Source organism: Cervus elaphus, chromosome 8 (genome assembly GCF_910594005.1).
Source record: "Cervus elaphus chromosome 8, mCerEla1.1, whole genome shotgun sequence".
In the NCBI taxonomy this organism is placed as follows: domain Eukaryota; kingdom Metazoa; phylum Chordata; class Mammalia; order Artiodactyla; family Cervidae; genus Cervus; species Cervus elaphus.
This window is the reverse complement of record NC_057822.1, coordinates 17,381,762-17,407,974: the sequence shown is the minus strand read 5'-3', so window position 1 is coordinate 17,407,974 and position 26,213 is coordinate 17,381,762. Positions and strand designations below refer to the sequence as shown.

The 26,213-nt window shown below is 45.1% G+C and overlaps 1 protein-coding gene across 3 annotated transcripts in view; it reads right to left on the bottom strand.

Annotated features, from left to right (window-relative positions):
* SLC16A14 (solute carrier family 16 member 14) overlaps positions 1-24,466 on the bottom strand; it is a 37,356-nt gene extending 12,890 nt beyond the window's left edge. For all 3 annotated transcript variants that reach the window (XM_043909783.1, XM_043909782.1, XM_043909781.1), the window contains exons 1-4: positions 24,089-24,466; positions 15,938-16,209; positions 10,285-10,428; positions 3,620-4,600 (exon numbers count right to left, since the gene is read on the bottom strand). In XM_043909783.1, coding sequence (XP_043765718.1) covers positions 3,620-4,600; positions 10,285-10,428; positions 15,938-16,196 — 1,384 coding nt within the window. In that variant the 5' untranslated portion in view covers positions 16,197-16,209; positions 24,089-24,466. The remainder of the gene's footprint in view (positions 1-3,619; positions 4,601-10,284; positions 10,429-15,937; positions 16,210-24,088) is intronic.
* Positions 24,467-26,213: the final 1,747 nt, after the last annotated feature.

The window sequence follows — 26,213 nt, the reverse complement described above, 5'->3', positions numbered from 1 at the left end:
ACCATCTGTCGTGGATCAAATTCAGCTACAGACTCCCTATCTTCTAGTTGTAATTCCTTTCCCTTCCACTCAAGAAAGTGCACTAGAATTCAAATGTGTGAAAAGGAAATGACCATAGGGATGGGATAAGAAAACCATGCTGTCAAACCTTGGTGCTTTAATTAACACTGATCATGAATTACTTATGCTGGACCTCACAGCTGCTTTGTGATAGTGCTATTGCAATCTAATGAAAAACTGAAAGTGAAGTCACTCAGTCATGTCCGACTCTTTGCAACCCCATGGCCTAGACAGTCCATGGAATTCTCCAGGCCAGAATTCCATGAAAGGAAGAATTCCATTCCAGAAAGGCCAGGTAGCCTTTCCCTTCTCCAGGGGATTTTCCCAACCCAGGGATCAAATCCATGTCTCCCCCATTGCAGGTGGATTCCTTACCAGCTGAGCTACAAGGGAAGTCCAAGAATACTTGAGCGGGTAGCCTAGCCCTTCTCTAGGGGATCTTCCTGACCCAGGAATCGAACTGGGGTCTCCTGCATTGCAGGTGGATTCTTTACCAACTGAGCTATCAGGGAAGCCCATTGCAATCTAATGGATCAGTAGAAAATAATTCCAGACTGACCATTAGAAGCAGAAAGTACCCCTTGATCATGCAAAGAAACATCAATGGCAGATTCTATTTCCACACACAATATATCTGAAGGACTTCCAACAAGAGGGTGGATGAGTCACTGATAAAGTCCCCATCCCCTTAATGGATATTTAACTTCTTTGGAAGTTACCACTGGTTGATTGATCCGACCCCCATTCCAAATCTTTTCTCCTTTCCTTCCTCTAGTCCGGAGGCTAAAAAGCAAAGTTCTCCAATTTTCAGTTTCCCCTAAAGCTTAGACTCACTGTGAGACACAGTTCTGGCCAATTAGATATAAGTGGAAGTCTGCTGGGACTCTTTCATCCCTTCCTCTTTCTTGTTACAAATAAGTTTGTAGTGAGCCTCTGGAGTCACTGAGTGACTGTGAGCAACCAGCATGAGGAAAAGGCCAAGAGGATCTTGAGACATTGTCTCAATATCATCATCTAGTTTCTGAACTCCAGATTTCTGGTTATGTGACACAATTAAATCTCTATTTAAGCTACTATTGTTGGGGTGTGATTTTACAACAAAATGCATCCCTAACTGATAGAGAATTCTATACAATGAGATCACTGAACAGTTTTCAGCTGCCAACAGTCTACTGCATTGCTATAGATATTCACTATCACTTAGAAATGCTGGCTTGCACTTCTGTGTATGAGCAGAAAATAGGAGCAGCCTGACTCAGAAGGGGCCCCATATGTAGCCTCTGGGTTTCCTAAAGCAATTCTTGCATTTTAAGCCTTTAGTCAGCCAGCTGCCAGCATTGTCAGCTGAACTGTTTTTGTTCAGTTGCTAAGTTGTGTCCAACTCTTTACGACCCCATGGACTGTAGCCCGCCAGGCCCCTCTGTCCTTCAGTATCTCCGGGAGTTTGCTCAAACACATGTCCACTGATTCGGTGATGCCACCCAACTACCTCATTCTCTGTCGCCCCCTTCTCCTCCTGCCCTCAATCTTTCCAAGCACCAGTTGAATAAAAAAATACATATATATAATTTCTGGAGCTTCAAATCTTGTTGGGGGGCGGGGAGGTGGGACATAGCGATGGGTGGGTTAGTTAGCACAAGCCCTCTGCCGGGGGGCCCTAGGATGGGAGATGACTGTGGGCCTGTAGAGAGACTGGGAAGAAAGGGGTGGGAGGGCTTTGGCCTGAATCCATGAGCTTCCCCAGCTACTGGGAAGAAGTATTTCTGCACAGGATATAAGAATAAAGGGCCAGGAGCAGCCAGAAAAGGAGAGGGTGGGACATCTGAATAGGTGAGGCTCCTCCGGTGAAAACCCTGCCCAGAACTTCTGGTAGCTCTGACAACTGCTGCCAGTCCTGGCCTGGATGCCCCAACAGCCACCTCCAGAGATCACCTTGGTGTTCACATTTGACTCCAGCCTCTGCCATGCTTTGTAGGCTCCTGCCTTCAATGTCAGGACCATGGGAAGACTCTGTGACTTTGCCCAGCACCTGGCCTCTTGGGGACTGGGTCAACCTGCCACAAAGCTTAAAACCCACCCAGAATGACAGGTTCAGAGAGGTACCTGCCCAGCCATGGGACTCCTCCTGGGTACCTATGGCTTCTGGTATGCCCGATGCAAGTAGCAAATTCTCCAGTGAACTGGGATGAATGTATGTGAGAGATCTCATCCTAGATGTTGGCAACTGGAGGTCTCTTGAGACGGGTTTTTTTTCTGGATTATTCAGTGGACCCAATGCCTATTCCATCCCATGTACAGGTATCTTTAAAAGTGAGAGGAGAGCCCAGGTTGGATGCATGAGACAAGTGCTCGGGGCTGGTGCACTGGGAAGGCCCAGAGGGATCGGATGGAGAGGGAGGTGGGACGGGGGATCGGGATGGGGAATACATGTAAATCCATGGCTGATTCATGTCAATGTATGGCAAAAACCACTACAATATTGTAAAGTAATTAGCCTCCAACTAATAAAAATAAATGGAAAAAAAATAAAAAATAAAAGTGAGAGGAGGTGGCAGAGTCAGAACCCCGGAGAAATGAGAAGATGCTCTGCTGTTGGCTTAGATGATGGAGGAAGGGGCCAGGGGACAAAAAAGCAGGCAGTCCCCAGAAGCTGCAAAAGGCAAGCAAACAGATTGCCCCAGAGAGTTTCCAGAAAGAATGCAGTTCCATCAACACCTTGGTTTGGGCACACTGTGATCCAGTTTAGCCTTCTGACCTCCAGAACTGTAAGATCATACATTTGTACTGTTTTAAGCCACTAAGTTTGTGGCGATTTATTACAGCACCAGTAGGAAACTCCTGGGCTTCCCAGGTGGCACGAGTGGTAAAGAACCCGCCTGCCAAGGCGGGAGACATAAAAGATGCAGGTTTGATCCCTGGGTTGGGAAGATCCCCTGGAGGAGGGCATGACAACCCACTCCAATGTTCTTGCCTGGAGAATCCCATCCCATGTATAGAGAAGCCTAGTAGGCTACAGTCCATGGGATCGCGAAGAGTCTGACATGACTGAAGAGACTTAGCACACACATAGAAACTCTTACAGGGCTAGCTCCAGCCCACAGATCTGTTGAATCTACAGATGTGTTTTGAAAATCTGGAAAAGTCATCTGAGAGTGCAGAGTCCTAGCTTCTCGTGGGTTGTTGGGGTGGGGAGGGGGCTAACAATAGAAGAGCCAGTCATGATTTTCTGTTATTTCTTGGTGATATCAGCTTGAACTGGCAGAGACTGCCTCCTTCTAATGGGGCACAGGCTCTGAGCTATGGCACCATCTGTTTTACCAGACTGGCCATTTATCTCACAGGTTAAGGACCAAAAGTTCATCTACATTCTAAGGGAATGAATGACCTTTAACTTGCTAAAATTTATACATGAGAAAGTGGGGGCAGGAATGGGGAGGGGGAAGAAAGGAGCATGTGCACACATGGAAACTTACTTCATATTCATCCTGGGCTTTTAATATAAATAAGAACCTGACCTATCTACATGCACTCTAAGCTCTTAATGCCTTGAAGCGTTTACCTGCAAAAGGCGGTCCCAGCAACGCGGAGATGCCGTTAGCACAGATGATGATACCGTAGGCATTGGCCAGGTGCTCAATCCCCACCAAGTCCTCCGTCACCACTGGCATCAGGGAGAAATAACCGCTGGAAAAGCCTATCAGGGCACAGATGACTGCCAGGCCGGCGTAGGTGTGCATCAAGGGCAGAATAAAAATACTGAGGACCAGGGTGAAGTTGGCCATCAGGAAGACATTCCACACGCTGATGCAGGGTAGGTCGGCCACGACGCCCAGGACCACTTTTCCAAAGATGTGAACTATGGCTATGATCGAAGTCAGGGGGAACACATCATTTTGCTCTGATAACTTGTACAAGTTGACTATTTCTGGGAGGTGAATGAAAGGGATGACGAAGCTGCTGTAGGCAAACAGAGCCCAGAAAATAAAGGCGACAAACATCCGATTAGTAAAGAGCGAGGCTGTCCCAAAATAGCCCGAGTACCAGTCCCGGAAGCCCTTCCTGACCCTCATGGTCAGCTGGCTCACCGTCTTCAGAAGCCGGAAGGCGCACATGTCTGTGTGTGCGGCTTTCTCCTGGCACGCCTGGGCGGGCGCGTCCCCGAGGGAGGTGTCCTCGGTGCAGGGGCCCCCCGGCTTGTCCTCGGCTTCCCCCAGGTGTCCACTGGACCTGACCGATTCAGTGGAGTGAGCCGGCAGGACGTGGTGTGGCGCCTTCCCTTCGGGGTCATCGCAGTCCATCCCAGGCGAGAGCGGCCTCATGAGCGCCCCGCACACGCACAGGTTCAGGGACACGGCGCCCTGGATGAACATGGCGTTCCGCCAGCCGTACTCCGCGCACAGGTACTTGAGCAAGACCGTCATGAGGAACGTGCCGAAGCCGGTCCCGGTGGTGCTGAGACCCTGGGCGAGCGCGCGCCTCTTCTGGAAGTACCTGCCCACCATGACCACGGCCGGCAGGTAGGCCATCCCGCTGCCGAAGCCTGCGGCCCCGAGAGGGGAGAAAACGCAGACAAGGTAAACGGCCACAGCCCCGGCTGGCAGCCTTCAAGATCATCTGCATCTCATTACCTTCATCTCTGTAACTGTTTTTGAATAACAGCAATGGTTTAGTCGCTAAGTCGTGTCCCACTGTTGCAACCCCACGGACTAGATATAGCCTGCCAGGCTCCTCTGTCCATGGGATGCTCCAGACCAAATATTGGAGTGGGTTGCCATTTCCTTCTCCAAATAACAATAGCCAGTACTTACTGACCACTCACAGGAGTCCATGAGCTTTACAGACAATACCACAGGAAATCCCCTCTATCAAAAGGTAACATCTTACACAATATATGCCATTATGCCCATTTTTGTACTTGGAGAAGCTGACACTCAGAAAGAATCTCAACCCAGGTGTGTTTTTGTCGTCCAAAATTTGGGCTTTTCCTGCTGTGGCCTCCACCCACCCCGAGTTTTCTCTTCTGTTTAACTTTTCTTTTAAACAAAGATACAATCATGATTGTTTAAAAAAAAAAGGAGCTTGGGAGGTAAGTACCAAGACCATCACCAACAGAAGCCTTTTTCTAGTCCCTCATTTCTCCCAACAGGCTTTTCAGCATAGGTTACACCAATAATAATAATAATAATAATAAATTACATTAGATAAATTATATATACTAAATAAACAACTAAAGTAAGTCTGCATTCTCACATGAGAATATAAGCTCCACCAGGGCAGGACTGTGGGTATTTTTGCCCCTGGTATGCTGGGCATTGCCCAGAATACATAGCATGTGCTTAGTGATTTGCTGAAAGATAGCATGCATTCTGAGCGTTCTGCTGTCAGTGCTAATTGCATTTAATACACAGGAAGTACTCATGGACAAGGGGAGGCAGTGACTCCAGGCAATTTGCAGAAGCCTCAGGAATGGGCCAGTGTGTTCCCAAATTCATCAGAAGAATAAAAGGAATTAAAATGTACCCATGAGTATACATAGCCACTAGACGTCAAAACCACCTAAGACTCATTTGTAGCTCTGATGTTTTTAATTGTATTTTTCTTAGAAAACAGGAACAGCTGGTGGTTGACATGGACAAAATTAAAACGCTGCTGGGGAAGGTGGTGAGTGTTGGGCGCAGGGGGTATTGGGAACACTTTGTGGTTTCGCACAATTTTGCTGAACCTAACAGTCGTGCTGTGCTGTCATGTCCGACGCTTTGTGACCCCATGGACTGAAGTCCACCAGGCTCCTTTGTCCATGGAATTTTCCAGGCAAGAATACTGGAGTAGATTGCCACTTCCTTCTCCAGGGGATCTTTCTGACCCAGGGATTGAACCCACATCTCTTACGTCTCCTGTAGTGGCAGGTGGGTTCTTTACCACTGCAGTGCACCTGGGAAGCCCTAAAATGGCTCTAAAAATGAAGTTTATTTAAAAATAAAATAAATATGAAATCAAATCAAATAAAGCACTGGCCAAGAGGTTGAGGGTTGTGGTCTCAACTTTTAGGTACAGATGGAGGGAAACCATAAAACCCCGCTTCAGTTGTTCAAGGGGTCCCATTGCATTCTAATGTTTACAACCTCCTGATATTAGGATAGCAGCTTAATAGCAGAGAAGAGACTGTGACCAACAGCATGCTCCAAAGCTGAGACGCTTCTCTAGTTCAGCATCATTTAACAGTTTCAGAATTACTTGAATTTGGAAGGAGACCAGAGCAGTCATACACACAAATATAATAATAACAGTTACCGCTAATTGAGTGGCGATGATGTGCCTGTTGCCTTTCGGGTTTTATCTGGTTTAATTTTCACAATAACCTGAAAGCTACCTGTGGTTATGCCCAGATTGTTAAAGGGAGCATTGAACCTCATGGAGATTGAGAAACTTTCCCTGACCTTGCAGCAGGTAGCCGGAGAATCTGGATTGCAATTCAGACCTAACTGCAGGGTCTGGTCCCTTTCCATTGTCTGTGCTCTGTCTCACCCTTAACTGCTCATCCCCTGGCTGCCAGGATGGAGCTGCAGAAGCATTTTGCTCTAGCTTTTAATATAGATGAATTCCTTAAACTGGATAATCTTATCATTATCTTATCTGAAAAATGAATCATTCCTTGATATCATAAAATATCCAGAAGGTGTTTAAATTTCTAATTGTCTTATGCTGCTGCTCAATTGCTTAGTCATTTCCGACTTTTTGCGACCCTGTGGACTGTAACCCGCCAGGCTCCTCTGTCCATGCGATTCTCCAGGCAAGAATACTGGAGTGGGTTGCCATTTCCTTCTGCAGGGGGTCTTCCCGACCCAGGGATTGAACCAATGTACCCTGCATTTGCAGGTGGATTTTTTTTTTTTTTTTTTTTTTACCGCTGAGCCACTGGGAAAGACCCTGTCTCAAAAATGACCATATTTTTAAAAGATCTGTTTAAATCAAGTAAGGCCCACACATTGCTATTTGTTGATATATACATTTTAAGTCTCTTAAATTCTCTTTATTTTCCTCACAGTTTACTTGTTGAGGAAACTGGATCGTTTGTCCTTTGAAATTTGCCCTTCTGCATTTTGCTGAAGGCGCAAAAGTTTACTTTTCAAAATCTGATTTGTCACTGACAGTAACCAACATCCTAAATTAAATGTGGTTACGGATCGCTAAACAGCAGCAGAATGAAATGACTAATAAGGAACCGAATCAAGAGACCAAAGCATAAGAGTAGCACCAATTATAACATCATTTAAATAATAAATACTCCCACATGTGAGAAAAAAAAATTCTGTGCCTGATGCTATAAGCATCTATTACCCTCTCCATGGCCTGAACAATATCCCCCTTCCTCATGTGACTTTGTGATTCGTAATTGGCACAATTATTCTATGAGTGTGTCGGACAGGCCTTGGGGATGCTGAGGCCCAAGCGCAGTGGTCAAGCAGGGCTCTGGAACAATTCTTCATCACATCAGGTCGATTCCCTGGTGGCTCAGCCAGTAAAGGATCCGTCTGCAGTTCAGGAGACCCACGTTCAAACCCTGGGTGGGGAAGCTCTCCTGGAGAAGGGAATGGCAACCCACTCCAGTATTCTTGCCTGGAGAACTCATGGACAGAGGAGCCTGGAGGGCTACAGTCCATGGGGTTGCAAAGAGACACGACTGAGTGACTAACACTTTCACTTTGTACCCGGATAAGCCAGGAAGAAGAAGAAGGCCCAGAGCAGGGGAGAATCAATCTTCTGGTTTTGAGTAAAAAGCACGGATTGGAGGGAACGTTTCTTCCAGGAGCTGAGTAAGAAAATGGAGCCCTTAAATGGCAGAGCTGAAGAAATTTGTCCAGACTCTCCTGGGTAAGTAAGATCACTCAAACAGATGTTAATTTTCTGCTCATTAAGAGGACATCCATGCAATTTTAATTGCCTAGATGTTAAAAAAACAAATACCAAAAAATCTGCCTCAAATGCTTCTTGTAATGAAGAAGGATGTCAACAAAGTCTCTTTCAAACATAAAGAGATATGTACATACAGATATACAAATATGTTTATCACTGTACAGTGATAAACATGCATACACACATAGATATCTCAATAACTTGCCTTAAAATTTTATTTAAAAATTTAAAAATTAATTTAGTTTTTTTTGTTGTTTCGTCACTCACTTCTTGCAGATATTTGCATCTAACTTTTTTCTTTTCTATAAAATAGAGGTCAATCAGTTTCAAAATGTCTCACTAATGACAGCCCAACAATATACAAGCTAGCTGATTTAGCTGGATTTTCCACTTAAATATAATTATAATATATATTTGTGGAGAAAGTGGGTACATTTATTTTCAGAGACTTTCTTTGAGTGTTTCCCGTATAAAAAGTGGGTGCAATAAAGTGTTTCAAGAAACACTTTCCTTTCACTGGTCTCCTGATCTTTTTCCTACTTCTTTGGATCCATAAATACTTGTTGAATAAATAAGTAAATGAATGAATATGGAGATCATATTATTTGAGGATCAAAAGCAACTAATTGCAAGATACAAAATTCCATTTAAACAAAGAGACTGAAACAAAGAGGCTGACCATAGGCATCTCTAAATGATGGGAATAAATTTCAAGTCCTAGTTTTTTCTTTTGGCCATGCTTGCGTGATCTTAGTTCTCTGACCAGGGATTGAACCTGAGCCATGGCAGTGAAAGGCCAAGTTCTAACACTGGTAAACCCACTGGACCGCCAGGCAACTCCCTCAAGTACTGGTGTTGGGGATTGATTCATAGTACATATGTCCAGACAACATGGATCAAGTTCCTAGGGGCTCCCATGTGTCTGCCCAGAGACCCTGGTGTGACTTCCTTAGTTTTAGCAAAAGTAAGATCCCTGTGTCAGCTCTATTCATTGGACTGTTATGGGGCAGTTTCTAAATCACCTCAGGAAAAACATTTTGAATTGTTCTTTAAGAAGTGTTGTCAAGTCCTTCAGATCAATGGTTTCCAAACTAGGCTTCATAGAATACAGAAGTGCTTTTTACACCTAAAGATATATATGTGGATACATCACAGAGAACCAACTTGTCAGCTTATATGGACAGTTGGTTTTTATGTTCACCTTCTTCTGCTACCTTAAAGCATAAACTTAAGCTTATACTAAAAATGTTACATCATATATAATAATAACTATGTATTAGCTAACATTTGCTTAAGACTTTATTATATGCCAAGCATTGTGCTAAGTGCTTCATACAGATCATTTCATATAACCTTTTCAGCAACCCTGTAAGCCAAGCAGTCAATTATTCCATTTTGCAGATAGACAGACTGAGGCATAAGCAAGTGAAGTAATTTTCCCAAAGTCACACATGTAAGTGGGGAAAAAAAAGCAAGGGTTCCAATTCTAACTTTGAACTCTTTACAAAAACACTGCCACGAAGGTGCCATTTATGACGATTATAGCTCTGTATTCAAAAAGGTCAGGCTGGATCCGGTTCACTGAAATACAATTGTATAGTAAGAAACTACTTATCCATGTGCATTCTGCTCTCTGTTGATAGAAGAAATTATGGCTGGGAATACATTTTGCAAAATGGATATGCAAACTGTGCTGCCTGACAGCCAATTTTTATATATCTCCTGGGGACTGCCACTCTGCTCTGGATTTGATTCTTACAGTCTCTAAATCTGTGTGGGTTTTGCTGCTATTTCATTAATTTGAACAGAGCCAAAGGAGAACGTGATTTTTCTCTGATTCACACTGGATTCTGCAGTTCTTAAATGAGAGAATGTTGTTAGTACGTGGGTTTTGTTACAAGAGAAGGACTAGCACTTAGAACCAGGTATAGAAAATTTAATTAAGTTCTATTAGGGAGACCAAGTACAGCTGTTAGGTTGTCTCCTCATGCTTCAGGTATATTTAACATCTTATATTAAAAGTATTACCTGGAGGATAGAATATAGGTAGGGTGGGGTAGAAACAAAGGGACTAAATATTTAATGGGTCTCTTTTCTCCATGATGAAATTCATTGCCTGAATGCTCAACAGAAATACACAAAGTCAAGTTTAGGAAAACCACTTATGGGGACTTCCCTGGAGGCCCAGTGGTCAAGACTCTGTGCGTCCAAACCAAGGGGTGTGGGTTCCACCCCTGGTTGGGGAACTAAGATTCCACATGGTGTGCGGCGTGGCCAAAAAAAAAAAGGAAGGAAATCCACAATGCTTACCAGCTGCCAGTCCAAAGGTAATAAAGAGATAATACACGTTCGCGGCATAGGCACTCAACACCCAGCCCAGCGAGTTCAGCAGCCCTCCGATGATGGCCGTCCGGCGGCACCCACAGGTGTTAATGAACAAGCCGATGAAAGGTCCTGCCACAGAACATTAAGAAAGGAACTGACTAGTGGAAAGTTATGGTCAACCTAGACAGCATATTAAAAAGCAGAGACATTACTTTGCCAGCAAAGGTCCATCTAGTCAAGGCTATGGTTTTTCCAGTGGTCATATATGGATGTGAGAGTTGGACCATAAAGAAAGCTGAGCACCGAAAAATCGATGCTTTTGAGCTGTGGTGTTGGAGAATACTCTTGAGAGTCCCTTGGACTGCAAGGAGATCCAACCAGTCCATCCTAAAGGAGATCAGTCCTGGGTGTTCATTAGAAGGACTGATGCTAAAGCTGAACTCCAATACTTTGGCCACCTGATGTGAAGAACTGACTCATTTGAAAAGACCCTGATGCTGGGAAAGATTGAAGGCAGGAGGAGAAAGGGGTGACAGAGGATGAGATGGTTGGATGGCATCACTGACTCAATGGACATGAGTTTGAGTAAACTTCGGGAGTTGGTGATGGACAGGGAGGCCTGGCATGCTGCAGTTCATGGAGTTGCAAAGAGTCTGACATGACTGAGTGAACTGAGCTGAACTGAGTAGCATTTTATTTTCTTAGGGAATCTTTATATGAAGACAAAACATTACTAGAGCTGTTAACTAAAACAAACCAAACCCCCCGCCGTGGCCTTATGTGCAGAGAGCTTTTGGCATTCAAAGACAGGTTTCAATAATGTCCCCAAATGACACAAGGTTCTAGATTTTCAGGAAAGACAGACCTGAAATAAATAGACATGTTGATTCATTCTCTGGTCTACAACAGATCTTAGACTAGAGATCCAGAGGCTCTATCCAGTCTGTGGATACATTTTGTTTATCGAGAACAAAATGTTAAATGTTTTGAGTAAGTTGCCAACATTTAAAAATTAGGATTATTCACAAAAAATCCTCCCCATACGGCCCAAAGCAGCTGGCCCTGTGTGGTAGGTAATCCCGTTTAGCTGTGTCACACCCTCTCCAGTTTGCCGCAGCCCCCACCCAAATACTAGTCTCTTATTTGGCCTCCTGGTCGCATTTACATTGCTTGTTTGATCTCTGTTCACATTTGAGTTTTTCCTCCAGGCTTTAAGGGAGCATGGAAGGGGGCTCTTGGGACGTCCATGCTTCAGGCGAGGCACTTGTAGCCTGTTTTCATGAGGACATCTAGATGCAAACCAAGCCTGAAAGAACTTCTCATGACTTCACACATACTTCAACCTCTGCTGACTCTCAGTTCCAATGGGACCCATCAGGCTATGCATTTATGACACTGTGTGGAGATTCAGGAATACACTTCACTCTGTTTTTTTTTTTTTTTTTTAATTTTTGTCAACCCTCTTTTCTTCCTGCCTTTGTGGCAACTTGTCTTGGGATAAGTGATTCCTTCTTCAAACAGCAATCTATATTTTAGTAATACCATTTGAGGCTGTACTCAATATTCAGTGTTGTTGTTCAGCCACTAAGTTGGATCTGACTCTTTGCGACCTCCTGGACTACAGCACACCAGGCTCCTCTGTCCTTCACTATCTCCTGGAGTTTGCTCAAATTCATATCTACTCAGTCAGTGATGCTATTTAACCATCTCATCCTCTGCCTCCCCTTCTCCTTTTGCCCTCAGTCTTTTCCAGTGAGTTGGCTCTTCACAACAGGTGATCAAAGTACTGGAGCATTCAGTAAGATCATCCATTTTATTTATTTGACTGTGCTGTGTGGTATGTGGGACCTTAGTTCCCCAACCAGGGGTGGAACCCAAGTCCCCTGCACTGGAAGGGTGTAGTTTTTACCACAGGACTACCAGGGAAGTCTAAGATCATGCATTTTAAACATCATCTTAGGGAATTCCTTGGCAGTCAGTGGTTAAGACTCAGCACTCTCATTGCAGTAAGATCCCTCAAGTTGTGCAGTGTTGCCAAAAAATAAAAATACAAAGATGTCACATTTTTTGATCATTATTACTTTATATAGTTATGGAACCCTATGTTCAGGTGGGACTATTTCAGGTTAAAAACTTACTAAGCTGGGACTTCCTGGTGATCCAGCAGTTAAAGAATCAGCCTTGCAATGCAGGGGACATGGGTTCAGTCCCTGGTCAGGGAACTAAGATCTCACATGCTGTGGAGCAATGAAGCCCATGCAACTACTGAGCTTGTGAGCTACAACTAGAGAGTCTGTGTGCTGAGATGAAAGACCTCATATGACACAAGGAAGACCTCAAGTGCTGCAACTAATACTCAACGCAGCCAAATAAAAAAAAGAATGAGTTTGCTTAATTTCTCATGTGCGAGTCACTGCCCAAGAGAGTGCTTTCAACTCTGTGACACAATTCATGGCATTTTTAAATTTAAAAGTGTAACTCAATGTCCTTACAAGGATGAGAAAGAGAAAACTGTTTATATTTATTCACTTCAAATATATTTTCGGTTCTCATTCAGTGTCCTGGCAGGCAGGGTGGTAGAGTGGGCATCATTTTGGAGTCCAATGGACCACATTTGAAGCCTCTCCTGCACTTACTGGTTACAAGTTAACTTCAGTAACGTAATGTCTCTGAGTGTTGCATGTTCTCCTCTGTGAGATGAAGATGATGGTCTGGCCCCCAGGCTTGCCAGAGAATCAAATGAGATCATGCACATCATACGCACTTGGCAAGTGCATGAGTTTGTGCATGCCAAGTAGCTTCAGTCCTGTCCGACTCTTCACAACACTATGGGCTGTAGCCCACCAGTCTCCTCTGTCCATGGAATTTTCCAGGCAAGAATACTGGAGTGGGTTGCCATACCCTTCTCCAGGGGAGCTTGATGACCCAGGGATTGAACCCACCTCTCTTACATCTCCTGCATTGACAGGCAGGTTCTTTACCACTAGCGCCACCTGGGAAGCCCACACGTGGTGTGTAGTAAGTGCTAAATAAAGGAGAGCTGTTTTTCTGGCTTCTGCCTTGGAAAGCACCCAACGTATCTGCTGCCACCTGTATCAGGCACCTTAGATAATGAATAGCAATTTAGGGTCATGATAGACAGAATAAAAGACCTTTCATTTTTATAACTATGAGCCTTGCTGTGCTATAATTTCTGAGCACAAGATAAAAGATGTTTATCTGGGAGGCACCTTTCCTGAAGAAAGGTTACTCTACTGTCGGAAGCTCCACTGTCTGGAATTCAAGGACTCTCAGAATTCAGAATCCACGGTTACCTCCCACTTAAAGGTGACAATCACATTTCATCACCACTGTTGAGTTAGGTGTTCTGATTTGGGGGATCGTCTTCAGGAAAGTGAAAGTGAAAGTAGCTTAGTTGTGTCTGACTCTTCTGACTCTTTGTGACCCCATGAGAGTCCATCGAACTCTCCAGGTCAGAATACTAGAGTAGGTAGCCTTTCCCTTCTCCAGGGGATCTTCCCAACCCAGGGATCGGACCCAGGTCTCCTGCATTGTGGACAGATTTTTACCAGCTGAGCCACAAGGGAAGCCCAAGAAACTGGAATGGGTAGACTATCCCTTCTCCAGGGGATCTTCCCGACCCAGGAATTGAACCGGGATCTCCTCATTGCAGGCAGATTCTTTACCAGCTGAGCTATGAAGGAAGTCCAAGAACCACATCCAATAACTTCAGGACTGATTTCCATTGTTTATGCCAGTGGAACTTGTGAAACATGAAGTAACACCAAAGACAATCTTACTGGATGGTTTGGAAAATATTGGGACAAATATCCTGGCCTTTGGCTGAATTTTCTTTTTTATTGTACACACACACTTCCTAGTTTGAATCTGAAAGTATTTTGTTCTACCCTGTAAATGTTTATTTTAAAAAAGGTGAGAAAATGGATTTTAAGTATTTCAGAAGACTAGTTTTCCTTTACTTACTCATTGAGAAGGTAAAATTATATCCAACATGAAAGTATTATTCGCTCAGTCATGTCTGACTCTTTGCAACCCCCTGGACTATAGCCCGCCAGGCTCCTCTGTCCATGGAATTCTCCAGGCAAGAATACTGGAGTGGGTTGCCATGCCCTCTTCCAGGGGATCTTCCCAACCCAGGGATCAAACCAGGGTCTCCTTCATTGCAGGCAGATTCTTTACCATCTGAGCCACTAGGGAAGCCCATATCCAACATAAAACTAGCAAATTCCCTGCACTAAGGTTAACCTACTTGCACTTCTTATATGATAGAATAGTCCTGATTTGAACAAGGCCACGGCAGGGTTGAAGGAGTCAGTTCATCACAGTTACAGGCAAAAATGATTTATCAACAATTCACTTACACACATAATGGTGCCCTTATTTAATTTTAAAACTAGATCAGTAACCATTCCCTGTGATAAACACATACCCCCTGCACACGTCTTGAGAAATAACACTGTGTCCTTGTTTTCTGTCATTAGCACTGCCACCATTACTAATGTCACTGGTATTATCCAAAAAAAAAAAAAAAACTGGCTGAATACCAGCCAAGATCAACAGATCTCTGAATTGAATTCAAGCAATTAATTACCAATGTGGAAATCACTGACAAGACAAAGACTGTTGTCAAACACACATATGCCTGTCATACATGTACTTTCACAACCAGGAAGATACTTGAGGCCATTTATGTTTTCCCTGGAGGAGGGCAGGGCAGTATTCTCCAGTATTCTTGCCTGGAGAATCCCACGGACAGAGGAGCCTGGCGGGCTACAATCCATGAGCTCACAAAGAGTTGGACACGGCTGAGTGACTAACCACTTTCACTTTTTTCCATCTTTCTGATTTACTATTTCCCACGAGATAAGAATTGCTTTCATAGATTGCTGGGTGGTTAGGTTAAACTACAAAATACAAGAATATGTTATTATTCCTTCCTGTTAGCTGTATCAATAACCTTTCTAAAAACAGCTTAATCGATTTTTCAATGACATGGGATCAATATTTCAAATGTAAAACACCAGGGCTCTGAAATAAGATGGTTATTTACTTTTACTGTGTTTTTCTCTAAGTTTTTTATCTTTTAAAAATATTGATAAGTGTTTAAAAACAGATTTGTAATGGTAGGTAATGATGTATAATAGTTAAGAAAACAGGGGCAAACATTTTAAATGATCATTTTTTTAAATGCTCAAAATGTTTACAGTGCTCAAATAGGAGTATCACACAAAAGAACAGATATTGTCTGAGTCTACTTATTCAAGGTACTTATAGTAAACAAATTCATAGAGACATAAAACAGAATGGTAGTGGCCAGAGATAGGGGGCTGAGAGGAGAGGTGGCAATGGGACTCATGGCTTAATTGGTAGGATTTCAGTTTAGGAAGATGAGAAAAGTTCTGGAGATGGATGTACTCAATGGTATTGAACTGTATACCTAAAAATGGTTAAAAGGGTAAATTTCATGTTAGGTATATCTGACCACAATAAAAACAAGAGTAACATCCACTAACATCTAATCTCTAGTACTTCAACGAGATAAGCATGACTTACAGCGAGGGACTGTCATATTATAATTATATAATTATAATTGACAACAGGTCACGTGTGAACATACCTACAATCAAGGTGACGCCCATGCTGAGGGAGCTGACCCACGCCGTCAGGCCGCGGCTCTGATGGAATTCTTCAAGCCACTCCACGTTGAGGACACCCAGGGCCATCTGGGAGCCCATGATGAGGATGTGAACAAAGAAAGAGGACAAGACCATCATCCAGGCCCAGCCGCCATCAATGTCTGGGTGGGGTTTAAGTGTTTTCTTATCTTTGGGGTCATCTTCAAAATCATACCCAATGTCTTCATGACTTGTATACATTTTCCAAGATGTTCTGAAATACATAAGGACAAATAATTTCATGGAACATCAGAACAAAAAATATCTCCTTCTTCTTTGGACAGCACTACCTCCCCATCAAAACCAAAGTCACCCCACTGTCACACTGGATCTTTAGTCTTCGTCATTATGTAGATTTGGGAACATGCTTTGCTTTTTCGCAAGGCCAAGTGCTTTTATGAAACCTTTTTCATCTTTACAGTCATCCTATATATAAATGCTATGATGGTTATTTCAAAGAAATGAAAATCGACTCAGAGAAGTTAAGCACCTTTCCCAAGTTCTCAAGGCCAGTAGACAGTATGGCTAGATAGGAACCTGGGAATTGACCCCAGCTATTCCTGATTCTAAAACCCAAGCCTTGTGTCCCTTACTGAGATGGAAACTGACAGATAACACAGATGTCAGAGAAGGACGGCGCCTGGCCTTAGGTAGGGTAGCCCGGTCCTGTGCAGGCTCTTGGCAGAGGATAGTGTTCTCAGTTTTGTGGGTCCAAGTGTTCAATTTGTTCAGTACAGCTACAGCGGGTTAGCCCCAGGGGGACTGACTCATACGAACCCAACTCAGGGGAGACTGATAAAGAAGGCTAATTTGTTATCTGACAAGGGGCGATAGAGTTTTTTAATAATGGTGATGCTATGTCTGACATACATGACTTACTTTTATCCCCTCTGTCCACCCCCATTCTGAGCATTTAGCTGGGAAGCTAGAAAACTGCTAAGACAATAGGAAATCAGACTAAAGAAACTTAGACACTACAGTGATGTTCAGGTTACCAGAAAGCCAGCGGCTAGATCTTGAAGGCCCTTATGTGTCAAAAAAGGATCTTGGAGTTTATCTTTACAAAATGAACAGTTGGCAGCTGCGTTTGAACAAGGAAGAGATAAGATGGGGTATGTGGTTTGCATAGACCCATCTCTCAAGTTGTTCGATCAAGAGGATGGAGGTTGGATGGAGCTAGAGGGGAGACGATACTAGGTCAGGGAAGGTCTCTGGTTTTATCTTGTAGGATGAGATTGAAGTATGTGCTAGGAGCTGAGGATAAAGAAAAAAATAGAGATAGGGATAAAGACAGAGACAGACATAGATGCATGTGTGCTAAGTCACTTCAGTCGTGTCTGACTCTTTGTGACCCCATGGACGTAGTCTGCCAGGCTCCTCTGTCTGTGGGATTCTCCAGGAAAGAATACTGGAGTGGACTACCATGCCCACCCCGAGGGGATCTTCCCAACCCAAAGATCAAACCCAAGTCTTTTGCAACTTCTGCACCGCAAGCAAATTCTTTACTCACTGAGCCACTTGGGAAGCCCAGAGAGACAGAAAATGACTAACCCCAGGGGTCACGGGACAGGGTTAGTCTTGATCAGGAAGGGTGACCAATCCTCTAAGACTGGAGGAAGCAGCAGGTAGATAGAGATAAAGATGGTAAGCATGGGGTGGAAAGTGATGCTTGTTTGTCTAATTTCTTTGGTGAAGTAGGGAAGCTAGCTCATTGGTTGAGAATGAGGAGGATGGTGGCTATGTTGGGGCCTCAGTGTTCAGGATAATGAAACAAACTATTGTCTACAACAAGTGGAAATGATTGTTGGGCAGCTGAGCCCTGAGGGGCAGTGAAACACCACGGACAGAGCAGAGGGGGCACTTGGCCCCAGAAGCCACCAGCGAGAACAAAAAAAGCAAGAACAAATGACTAAAAGTTGGTCTGCTTTTTTGTCATCACTGTTGTGCCAGTAATTCTAGATGTCACTGACAAAATACTCTTCCCTGAAAAAATCCTTTGTTGGTCAGAGTTTCAAACAATGATTTTTTTTTTTTAACAATGATGTTTTCATATTATGTCTGAAAGCGTCATATCAGCATCATTTTCTAAACACTGTGTTCTACATGGAAGTTATTTCAGAGAACTAATGGTGATATTTTGGCTTTGGCCACCTGATGAGAACTGGCTCACTGGGAAAGACCCGGATGCTGGGAAAGATTGAGGGTAGGAGAAGAGGGGGATGACAGAGGATGAGATGTTGGATGGCATCACTGACTCAATGGACATGAGTTTGAGCAAGCTCTGGGAGTTGGTGATGGACAGGGAAGCCTAGCATGCTGCAGTCCATGGGGTCACAAAGAGTTGGACACGACTGAGTGACTGAACTGAACTGACACATGTAGGGCCCCAGCTGCACACTTTTGGCTTTTTTTCTTTTTTAAAAATCTTTTTATTGAAGTATAGTTGATTTATAATATCATGTAAGTGTCAGGAGTATAGCACAGCAATTCAGTTTCCTTTATAGGTTATTATATAATATTGAATGTAGCTTCCTGTGCTATACAATAGGTCCTTATTGATAATCTATTTTATATACAGTAGTGTGTATATGTTAATCCCAAACTCCTAATTTATCCCTCCCTCTGACCTTTCCTCTTTGGTAACCATAAGTTTATTTTCTAAGTGTGAATCTGTTTCTGTTTTGTGAATAAGTTCATTTGTTTCATTTTTTAGATTCCACATGAGTGATAGCATATGATATTTGTGTTTTCCTATCTGACATAATTCACTCAGTATGACAATCTCTAGATCCACCCATATTACTGCAAATGGCATTATTTCGTATTTTTTTTAAATGGCTGAATATCATTCCATTGTATATATGTACCACATCTTCCATTGTATATATGTACCACATCTTCTTTATCCATTCCTCTGTTGATGGACATTTTGGCTACTTCCATGTTTTGGCTATGGTAAACAGTGCTGCAGTGAAAATTTGGGTGCATGTATCTTTTTGAATTATGGTTTTCTCCAGATACATGCCCATGCGTGGAACTGCTAGATCATATGGCAACTCTATTTTTAGTTTTTAAAGGAATTTCCACACTGTTTTCCATAGTGGCTGCACAAATTTACATTTCTACCAACAGTGTAGGAGGGTTCCCTTTTTCTCCACATCCTCTCCAGCATTTATTATTTGTAGACTTCTTGATGGTGGCTATTCTGACCACTGAAATTTTAATTTGCATTGAACATCTTTTCCTGTGTCTTTTGACCATCTGTATGCACATATCTGTTTTGACAGTAAGAGTTTCTAAGAATTTAGAACTGCTGACACTCACCTCAGCTCAGTTTGGATCTGCAATGCCTGCAGTGTTACACATCACTGCCTTTAGTAGGACATTCAAGATGGACCCTGACATCACATGATGGTGGAGATGAACAGCAGGATGCCGGCTACTTGACTTTTGCCCTCCACATGCCCACCTGCAGTCTTTATTTTTGTTTAAAATTTAAAAGAGCGAAACAGAGTGCAAGACCACAGGGTGAAAAACTTGGGTCTGGAAAGTAGTCAATGCATGAAACGTTTTACTCAGTTGAATAATGTCTTTAAAATGCAAATGCATTCTTTGTCTCAGGTAATTATTTTAAACCAGAAGAGCAAATCAGAAAACAATTATTACTGACCATGACATGTGATTATAACTGAAAATCCTTTTGTTGCAGTGGAGGAAGGTGATGTAAAAAACGGTCCCAGTACACTAGGAACACCTCCAACTGTTTTTGGCTTTTCTGTGCAGTACTGGTACATGGACGAGAGGACAGAGAAGCAGACTGTGGCTAAGCACCCAGCACCCAACCTCCTTTACGGAAGCACCCTCTGCCGTTTGCACAGTCTGTCTCTGTACACTCCTGAGCAAAGAATTGTTTTTACCTTTTTGAAGGCTATGCGACTGCAGAATTTAAAAATGCTTACTCTCTGACCCTTTATAGGAAAAGTTCACTAATCCCCAGACTAACAGTTTGTTGGGAAGAAACAGGCACTAAAGGATCAGGGATGCTAATGGAAGAGCAATTTAAAGGATCTATCCTGGGGCTCATCTTGACGCTTACTTTCTCTTGTACTCATTATTTTTATCTTTTTTGGGCTTCCCTCGTGACTCAGACAGTAAAGTGTCTACCTGCAATGCAGGAGACCCGGGTTTGATCCCCTGGAGAAGGAAATGGCAACCCACTCCAGTACTCTTGCCTGGGAAATTCCACAGACAGAGAGCCTGGCAGGCTACAATCCGTGGGGTTGTAAAGAGTTGGACACCACCGAGCAATTAACACATCTTGACTCTTCCTTTCATACTCATTGTTTTTATCTTTTAGATGATTCTATCTCTTAAGCAGCTGGGCAGTTCTCAGCCATTACACTTCCTGCCCGCAATGCTGCTCTCCGCTGGGTCACCTCTCGTTTACCCGGGCTGCTGGGAGCGATAAAATGCTATCTTACCATGTAACTTCCCCACCCTGTCAGGTTATCTTGAGGATCAAGTTCAAACTGCCCTGTCCGCCCCCAGGTTCTCCTCTTGCGTTATCTGCCACCCTGCCGGCTCCCTCCTCCCGTTCTTGACCTTTGCCCTCTACTTTCCAGGCTGGTGGAAGCACCTGCAGCTCCCTGAACCTGGCACAACCTTGCAACTTTTTGTGCATGATGTTTTCTTCTTTCGGGAACACTCTTCTCTCCTTCTAATCTCCTGCTCCTCTTCTGCTCATCCTTCAAGGTTTAACTGAATTCTAATAGTGAAATTTTGAAAGAATGAGGGGGGAAAAAAAAACACCTTACAAATATCTCTAATATCCAACATTACAGTGAGTGTTAAATCAATCACTCATGCCATAGCTATGCAATGCCAGTGCACCATCAAAAATAAAACTACACAGGCTCTTTGAATATTTATAAAGGAAGGAAATGGCACCCCACTCCAGTACTCTTGCCTGGAAAATCCCATGGACGGAGGAGCCTGGTAGGCTACAGTCCATGGGGTCACAAAGAGTCTGACACGACTTCACTTTCACTTTCAAGGTGTGACTTATACTTGGGGGGGGGTCACAAAATGAGGTGCATGAAATGACTCCTTTTTGGTTGTTTTTAAAAATATGTTATCTGTGGGGGGGGGGGGAAAGACTGGAGTGAAACAAACCTGTTGATGGAGATTATTCTTTGAATGATGGTCTTTCAAATAATTTCTCTCTTTATTTAAATTTTTGGGAAGAGTTCTAAATAAATATATATTGAGATCAAACCAGTCAGTCCTAAAGGAAATCAACCCTGAATATTCATTGGAAGAACTGATGCTGAAGCTCCAATACTTTGGCCATCTGATGCAAAGACCCTGATGCTGGGAAAGATTGAGGGCAGGAGGAGAAGGGGGGAACAGAGGATGTGATGACTGGATGGCATCACCGACTCAATGGACATGAGTTTGAGCAAGCTCCGGGAGATGGTAAAGGACAGGGAAGTCTGGTGTGCTGCAAGTCCATGGGGTGGCAAAGAGTTGGGCACAACTTAGTGACTGAATAACAAACTTTATTATAAGAAAGTAAAGTTCCCTCTATCTTTTAAACATCTCCTGGTTCAGCTTCTTGCCACCAGTAGATTAGTGGCAATTCAGAGCCATTTCCCTTGGGAATACTAGTCTGCACTGGGATGTAGACTTGTGTGTGTGCTTCCCCAACACCCTCTTCTCCCCCATGAGAGGACAGTCTGCCTAATGATAGAAAGGGAAGTATAAAATGTAACCCATTCTAGGCTCACCTACAATAGAAGCTCTGCCCGTCACATTAGGGCTGTGCACTGAAGAAGCTGAAGGAAGGAGATGGGAAGATTAGGGACCAATAGTCAACTTCTCATCCTTCCCTAGAGTGAGTTCATTACCAGTGAAAGAGAAACTATTTATGGGGTAAATGAAGTAACACACACAGGCTATGACATGGAAGTCAGCTATATATTTACCTGGTAACAGGCAGAAATGAAAATAATTCAGAGCCTGCTGGAGTGTTTCAGAGATTAAAAGGAAATTAAACTTTCCACACCGCTCTTAGGGGACTAAGCTTTATAAGCAAGTCATCGATTTTTAATTTGACTATGGTGATGTTGTTTGGTCCAACTCTCTGTGATCCCATGGACTGCAGTATGCCAGGCTTCCCTGTCCTTCACTGTCTCCCGGAGTTGGCTCAAACTCATGTCCCTTGAATCAGTGATGCCATCCAGCCATCTCATCCTCTGTCGTCCCCTTCTCCTCCTGCCCTCAATCTTTCCCAGCATCGGGGTCAATTATGTTAGCGTGTAAGGAGTTCATTATAAATGAGACATGAAAGGGAAAGCTCCAAAATAAAATTTAAAATACAGTCTCCCCCAGAGGTGGGCAGCTATGCTGGTAGTAGGTTCATCATTAGATGTAGGTGTGTAGTGGGCCCCTCTGTAATTTGGCTCTATCAATATTTGCACTCTAGACCTGGTGTGCACTGGAAATATCCAGCCTTTGGAGGGTGCACTTGAGGTCAACAGGCTAAAGAGCCTGCAGCAGCTGAGCTAGTGCAGAGACCACAGCACAGCAGAAATGACTGTCGGGTACCCCTAGTTCATGCTGAATTAGAGGGAACTGAACACCTAAGTGCCTCCTATGGCCAGAGGTTGTGCTCGGTGGCTTCACCACGATTCTGTCCAGTTGACACTAATGTTCCGTTTCACAGATAAGGAAATCGAGGCTACTTGTAGAATGCGGGCCACACAGCTCAGAGAGGCTAAATTACCAGGTGCATGCGAGCTGAGTTGCTTCAGTCATGTCCGACTCTGCGACCCTATGGACCCTAGCCTACCAGGCTCCTCTGTCCATGGGATTCTCCAGGCAAGGATACTGGAGTGGGTTGCCATGCCCTCCTCCAGGGGATATTCCCAACACAGGGATCGAACCTACCTCTCTTAAGTCTACCTGCATTGGCAGGTGGGTTCTTACTGTTGGCGCTACCTGCGTGGTAAGCCAAATATGGACCCGGGTGTGAGGGATTCCAAAGCCTATTTTATCCACCATCACTAGTGAATGGTGAATAACTAACTGACTGACAGTCTCTCTCTCACACACACACACAAACACACACATCACAGGCAAAGCGAAAAGGAACCTTTCTAATGTCCAATAATAACCCTCACTCATCCTTGCTAATGAGCCTAGATCAGCTTTTCACTGGAAAGAAAACGGCTTAATTGTTAAGCAGAGTTGAGCTCCTAAAACACCGTCCGAGGCCTCAGCGGCGTCCAGTCCCAACAAGGCCGCCCCCGGCCCCTCGCCTCATTTTTGTCTCCCCTTCCCTTCCTGAGGGACTCGATCAGAACCGCTCTGAGGGACCCGAATCTCACGCCTGGGGCTGGACCCCAGCGATCCGGCCTCCGCGCCACCCGCCTCCCTCTAGCGCCGCCCTCTCCGGGACCCTCCGTGCTCCCCCTTCCCCAGCACCTCGAGACCCCCTCACCCCCTCTCCATCCCGCGTCTCCCCACACGCTGGGAGCCCCCAGTTCCGCGGGGAAGCGGGGCCGATCGCAGTCCCGGCAGCCTGCGCCAGGAGTTCTCCCGCACCCCCGAAAGTCCCCTGACCCGGGTCCCCCCGCTCCCTCCTCCCCGCGCCCCATCACTTGTAGTTCGAGTCCCTAACGGGGGTCGGGAGAGGAGGCGGGGGGCGAGGTTGAGCGCGGGGCCGAGGGCGCCTCCCGGGCCGCGCGGGAGTGCGGAGGGGCGCCGTGCGCCCTGGACGACGCGCGCGGGGCCCTGGCCGCAGTGGGAGCTACGCGTGTCCCCACGCTCCGCCCCGGCCCGGCGCTAGTCCGCCCGCCCCGAGGTGACCTCGCCCGCGGCTCCCGAGCCCCCAGGCGGGCGGCCTGGGCTGGACCACCGCGCCTCCGCGCAGCCCTGCCCTCGATAGCCCGAAGCCCCTTCCCGGATCCAGCCCGGGGGCCAGCGCCGCCGCTTCCCGGGCGTCTCGGGGCGCAGCCGCCACCGCAGTCCAAGATGCCCCCGGCGCCTCTCCATCCCCGGGCCCGCGGCGCAGCGCGGCCCGCGATACTCACCGCCCACAGCCCGCCGGGCGGCGGCCTCACTCGGCTCCCGGCCCGGATCTCCGAACTCGCTGCCTTCCTCGGAGTCCCCGGAGCGGTTGGGCGGAGAGATTTGTGGCGATGTCGCGGATCATCCCGGAGCTGCCTGCGCCCGCGGCTCGGCGCTCCGCCCGGCTCGGCGCTCGGTGCGGGCTCCCGGCGCCTCCGCCTCTCGCTGCCGGGCCAGCTCCGTCTTGGGGAGCTTGGAGATCGAGACCTCAGTCCATGTGGCTTTTTAAAAAAAAAAGGGGGGGGGGTGCGTTTGGAGGTGCCCGAACCTAACCTGAGCTTCCTTCCAATCCGTGCAATTTCAAATCTGCACGCTTGTTCATTCCCATACCGGCTAATTCTGGTTTGGCAGGAAAGAAAAAAAAAAAAAATGGAGTCACCTCGCGTGCACACTCTTGTGGCGGGTTGTAGTTTCCACCTTTGACTGAGGTTTTCAAATGCTCTCGGCACGTTTATAACTGGAGGAAAGGGCCTGAAACCTAAAATGCAGGTGGGACTAGAAGGACCTTCTATTTCTCTGAGATAGGAGAGAAGTGATGGGGGGTGGGGGGAACCCCTCACTGAAGGCTGGGCCACATCATATAGCAGTTTGTAGATGGAAGAGATGCAGGCCCTGCAGCGTTCGCGACCAAAGCCTGAGTGGTGGGTTCCCTTGTGGCTCAGCTGGTAAAGAATCCGCCTGCAATGCGGGAGAGCTGGGTTTGATCCCTGGGTTGGGAAGATCCCCTGAAGAAGGGAAAGGTTACCCATTCCAGTATTCTGGCCTGGAGAATTCCATGGACAGAGGAGCCTGGCGGGCTACATTCCATGGGATCACAAAGAGTCAGACACGACTGAGCGACTTTCACTCACTTCACTTCGTCCTGCGTGGTACCTCTCCTTGTTCTCTTTCCAGTATCTGACCATTGTCCGGTTCCTACATTCATGGGCACCATAGATTTCATTTCCACCTGTACCTGCTTTGTTCCCAACAGGGCACCCAACTCAATGCTTTGCCCAGGGAGAGTTTTCAGTATTTGTTAAGTGAACGTGTGAATAAATGAAACCAGTGCTATTTTACTTCACTGGAAGCACTCTGTTCTCTATTGCTGTTCTAATAGAGTATCACCATCTTCCTGACTGAAAGCAGTAACTTACTATTTCATAATTCTGGGGGTCAGAAGTCTGAAAGGGATCTTGGCTAAAATCAAGGAGCTGGCAGGTTTGTGTTCCTCCTGGCAGCCCTAGGGAAGAACTCAGACTTCTGGAGTCAGCCCACATTCCCTGGATCCCGGCCACTTCTTCTGTCTTCAAAGCCAGAAATGGGTGCATCATTCTGTACCTTTCTACACAGTCACATCTCCGGCAGGCTCTTCTGTTCTGCCTCTCTCTTCCACATTTAAGGGCTCTCGGGATTACATTGGGCCTACCCGGGGTAACTGGGTTATTGGATAATCCAAACAATCTCCCCATTTTAAGGTCAGCTGATTAACATTCTTAATGCCACCTGCAACCTTAATTCCCCTTTGCTCTGTAAGGTAATATATTTACAGGGTCCAGAGATTATGATGTGAAGATCTTTGAAAGTGAAAGTGTTTGTCACTCAATTTTGTCCAACTCTTTGCGACCCTATGGAACTGCAGCCTGCCAGGCCCCTCTGTCCATGGGATTCTCCAGGCAAGAATACTGGAGTGGGTTGCCACTCCCTTCTCCAGGGGACTTTCCCAATCTAGGGATCAAACCCACATCTCTTGCACTGCAGGTGGATTTTTTTTTTTTAAGCCATCTGAGCCACTGGGGAATCCAGTGGACATCTTTGAGGGACTATAATTTTACTTATCATAAATTTCCATCTTTCTTCTTATTTCCTTTTTTTTTTCAAAACAAAAATATTCACATTGCTCCCCTTTTTTTTTTTTACATTGCTCCTTCTTATATCAAGCCTTGATTAAAAATAATTGAGAACATTACGAGAAACTGTGGTTAAGTGAGAACGTTTTGATGAGGTACCAGGCTTATGTGGTTCATATGTTTTCCTTTTGCTGATCAGAACATGAGCAAATGGATGGTTAGTATTCTTGTGACCTGACCTTCTCAGATACCATTCATT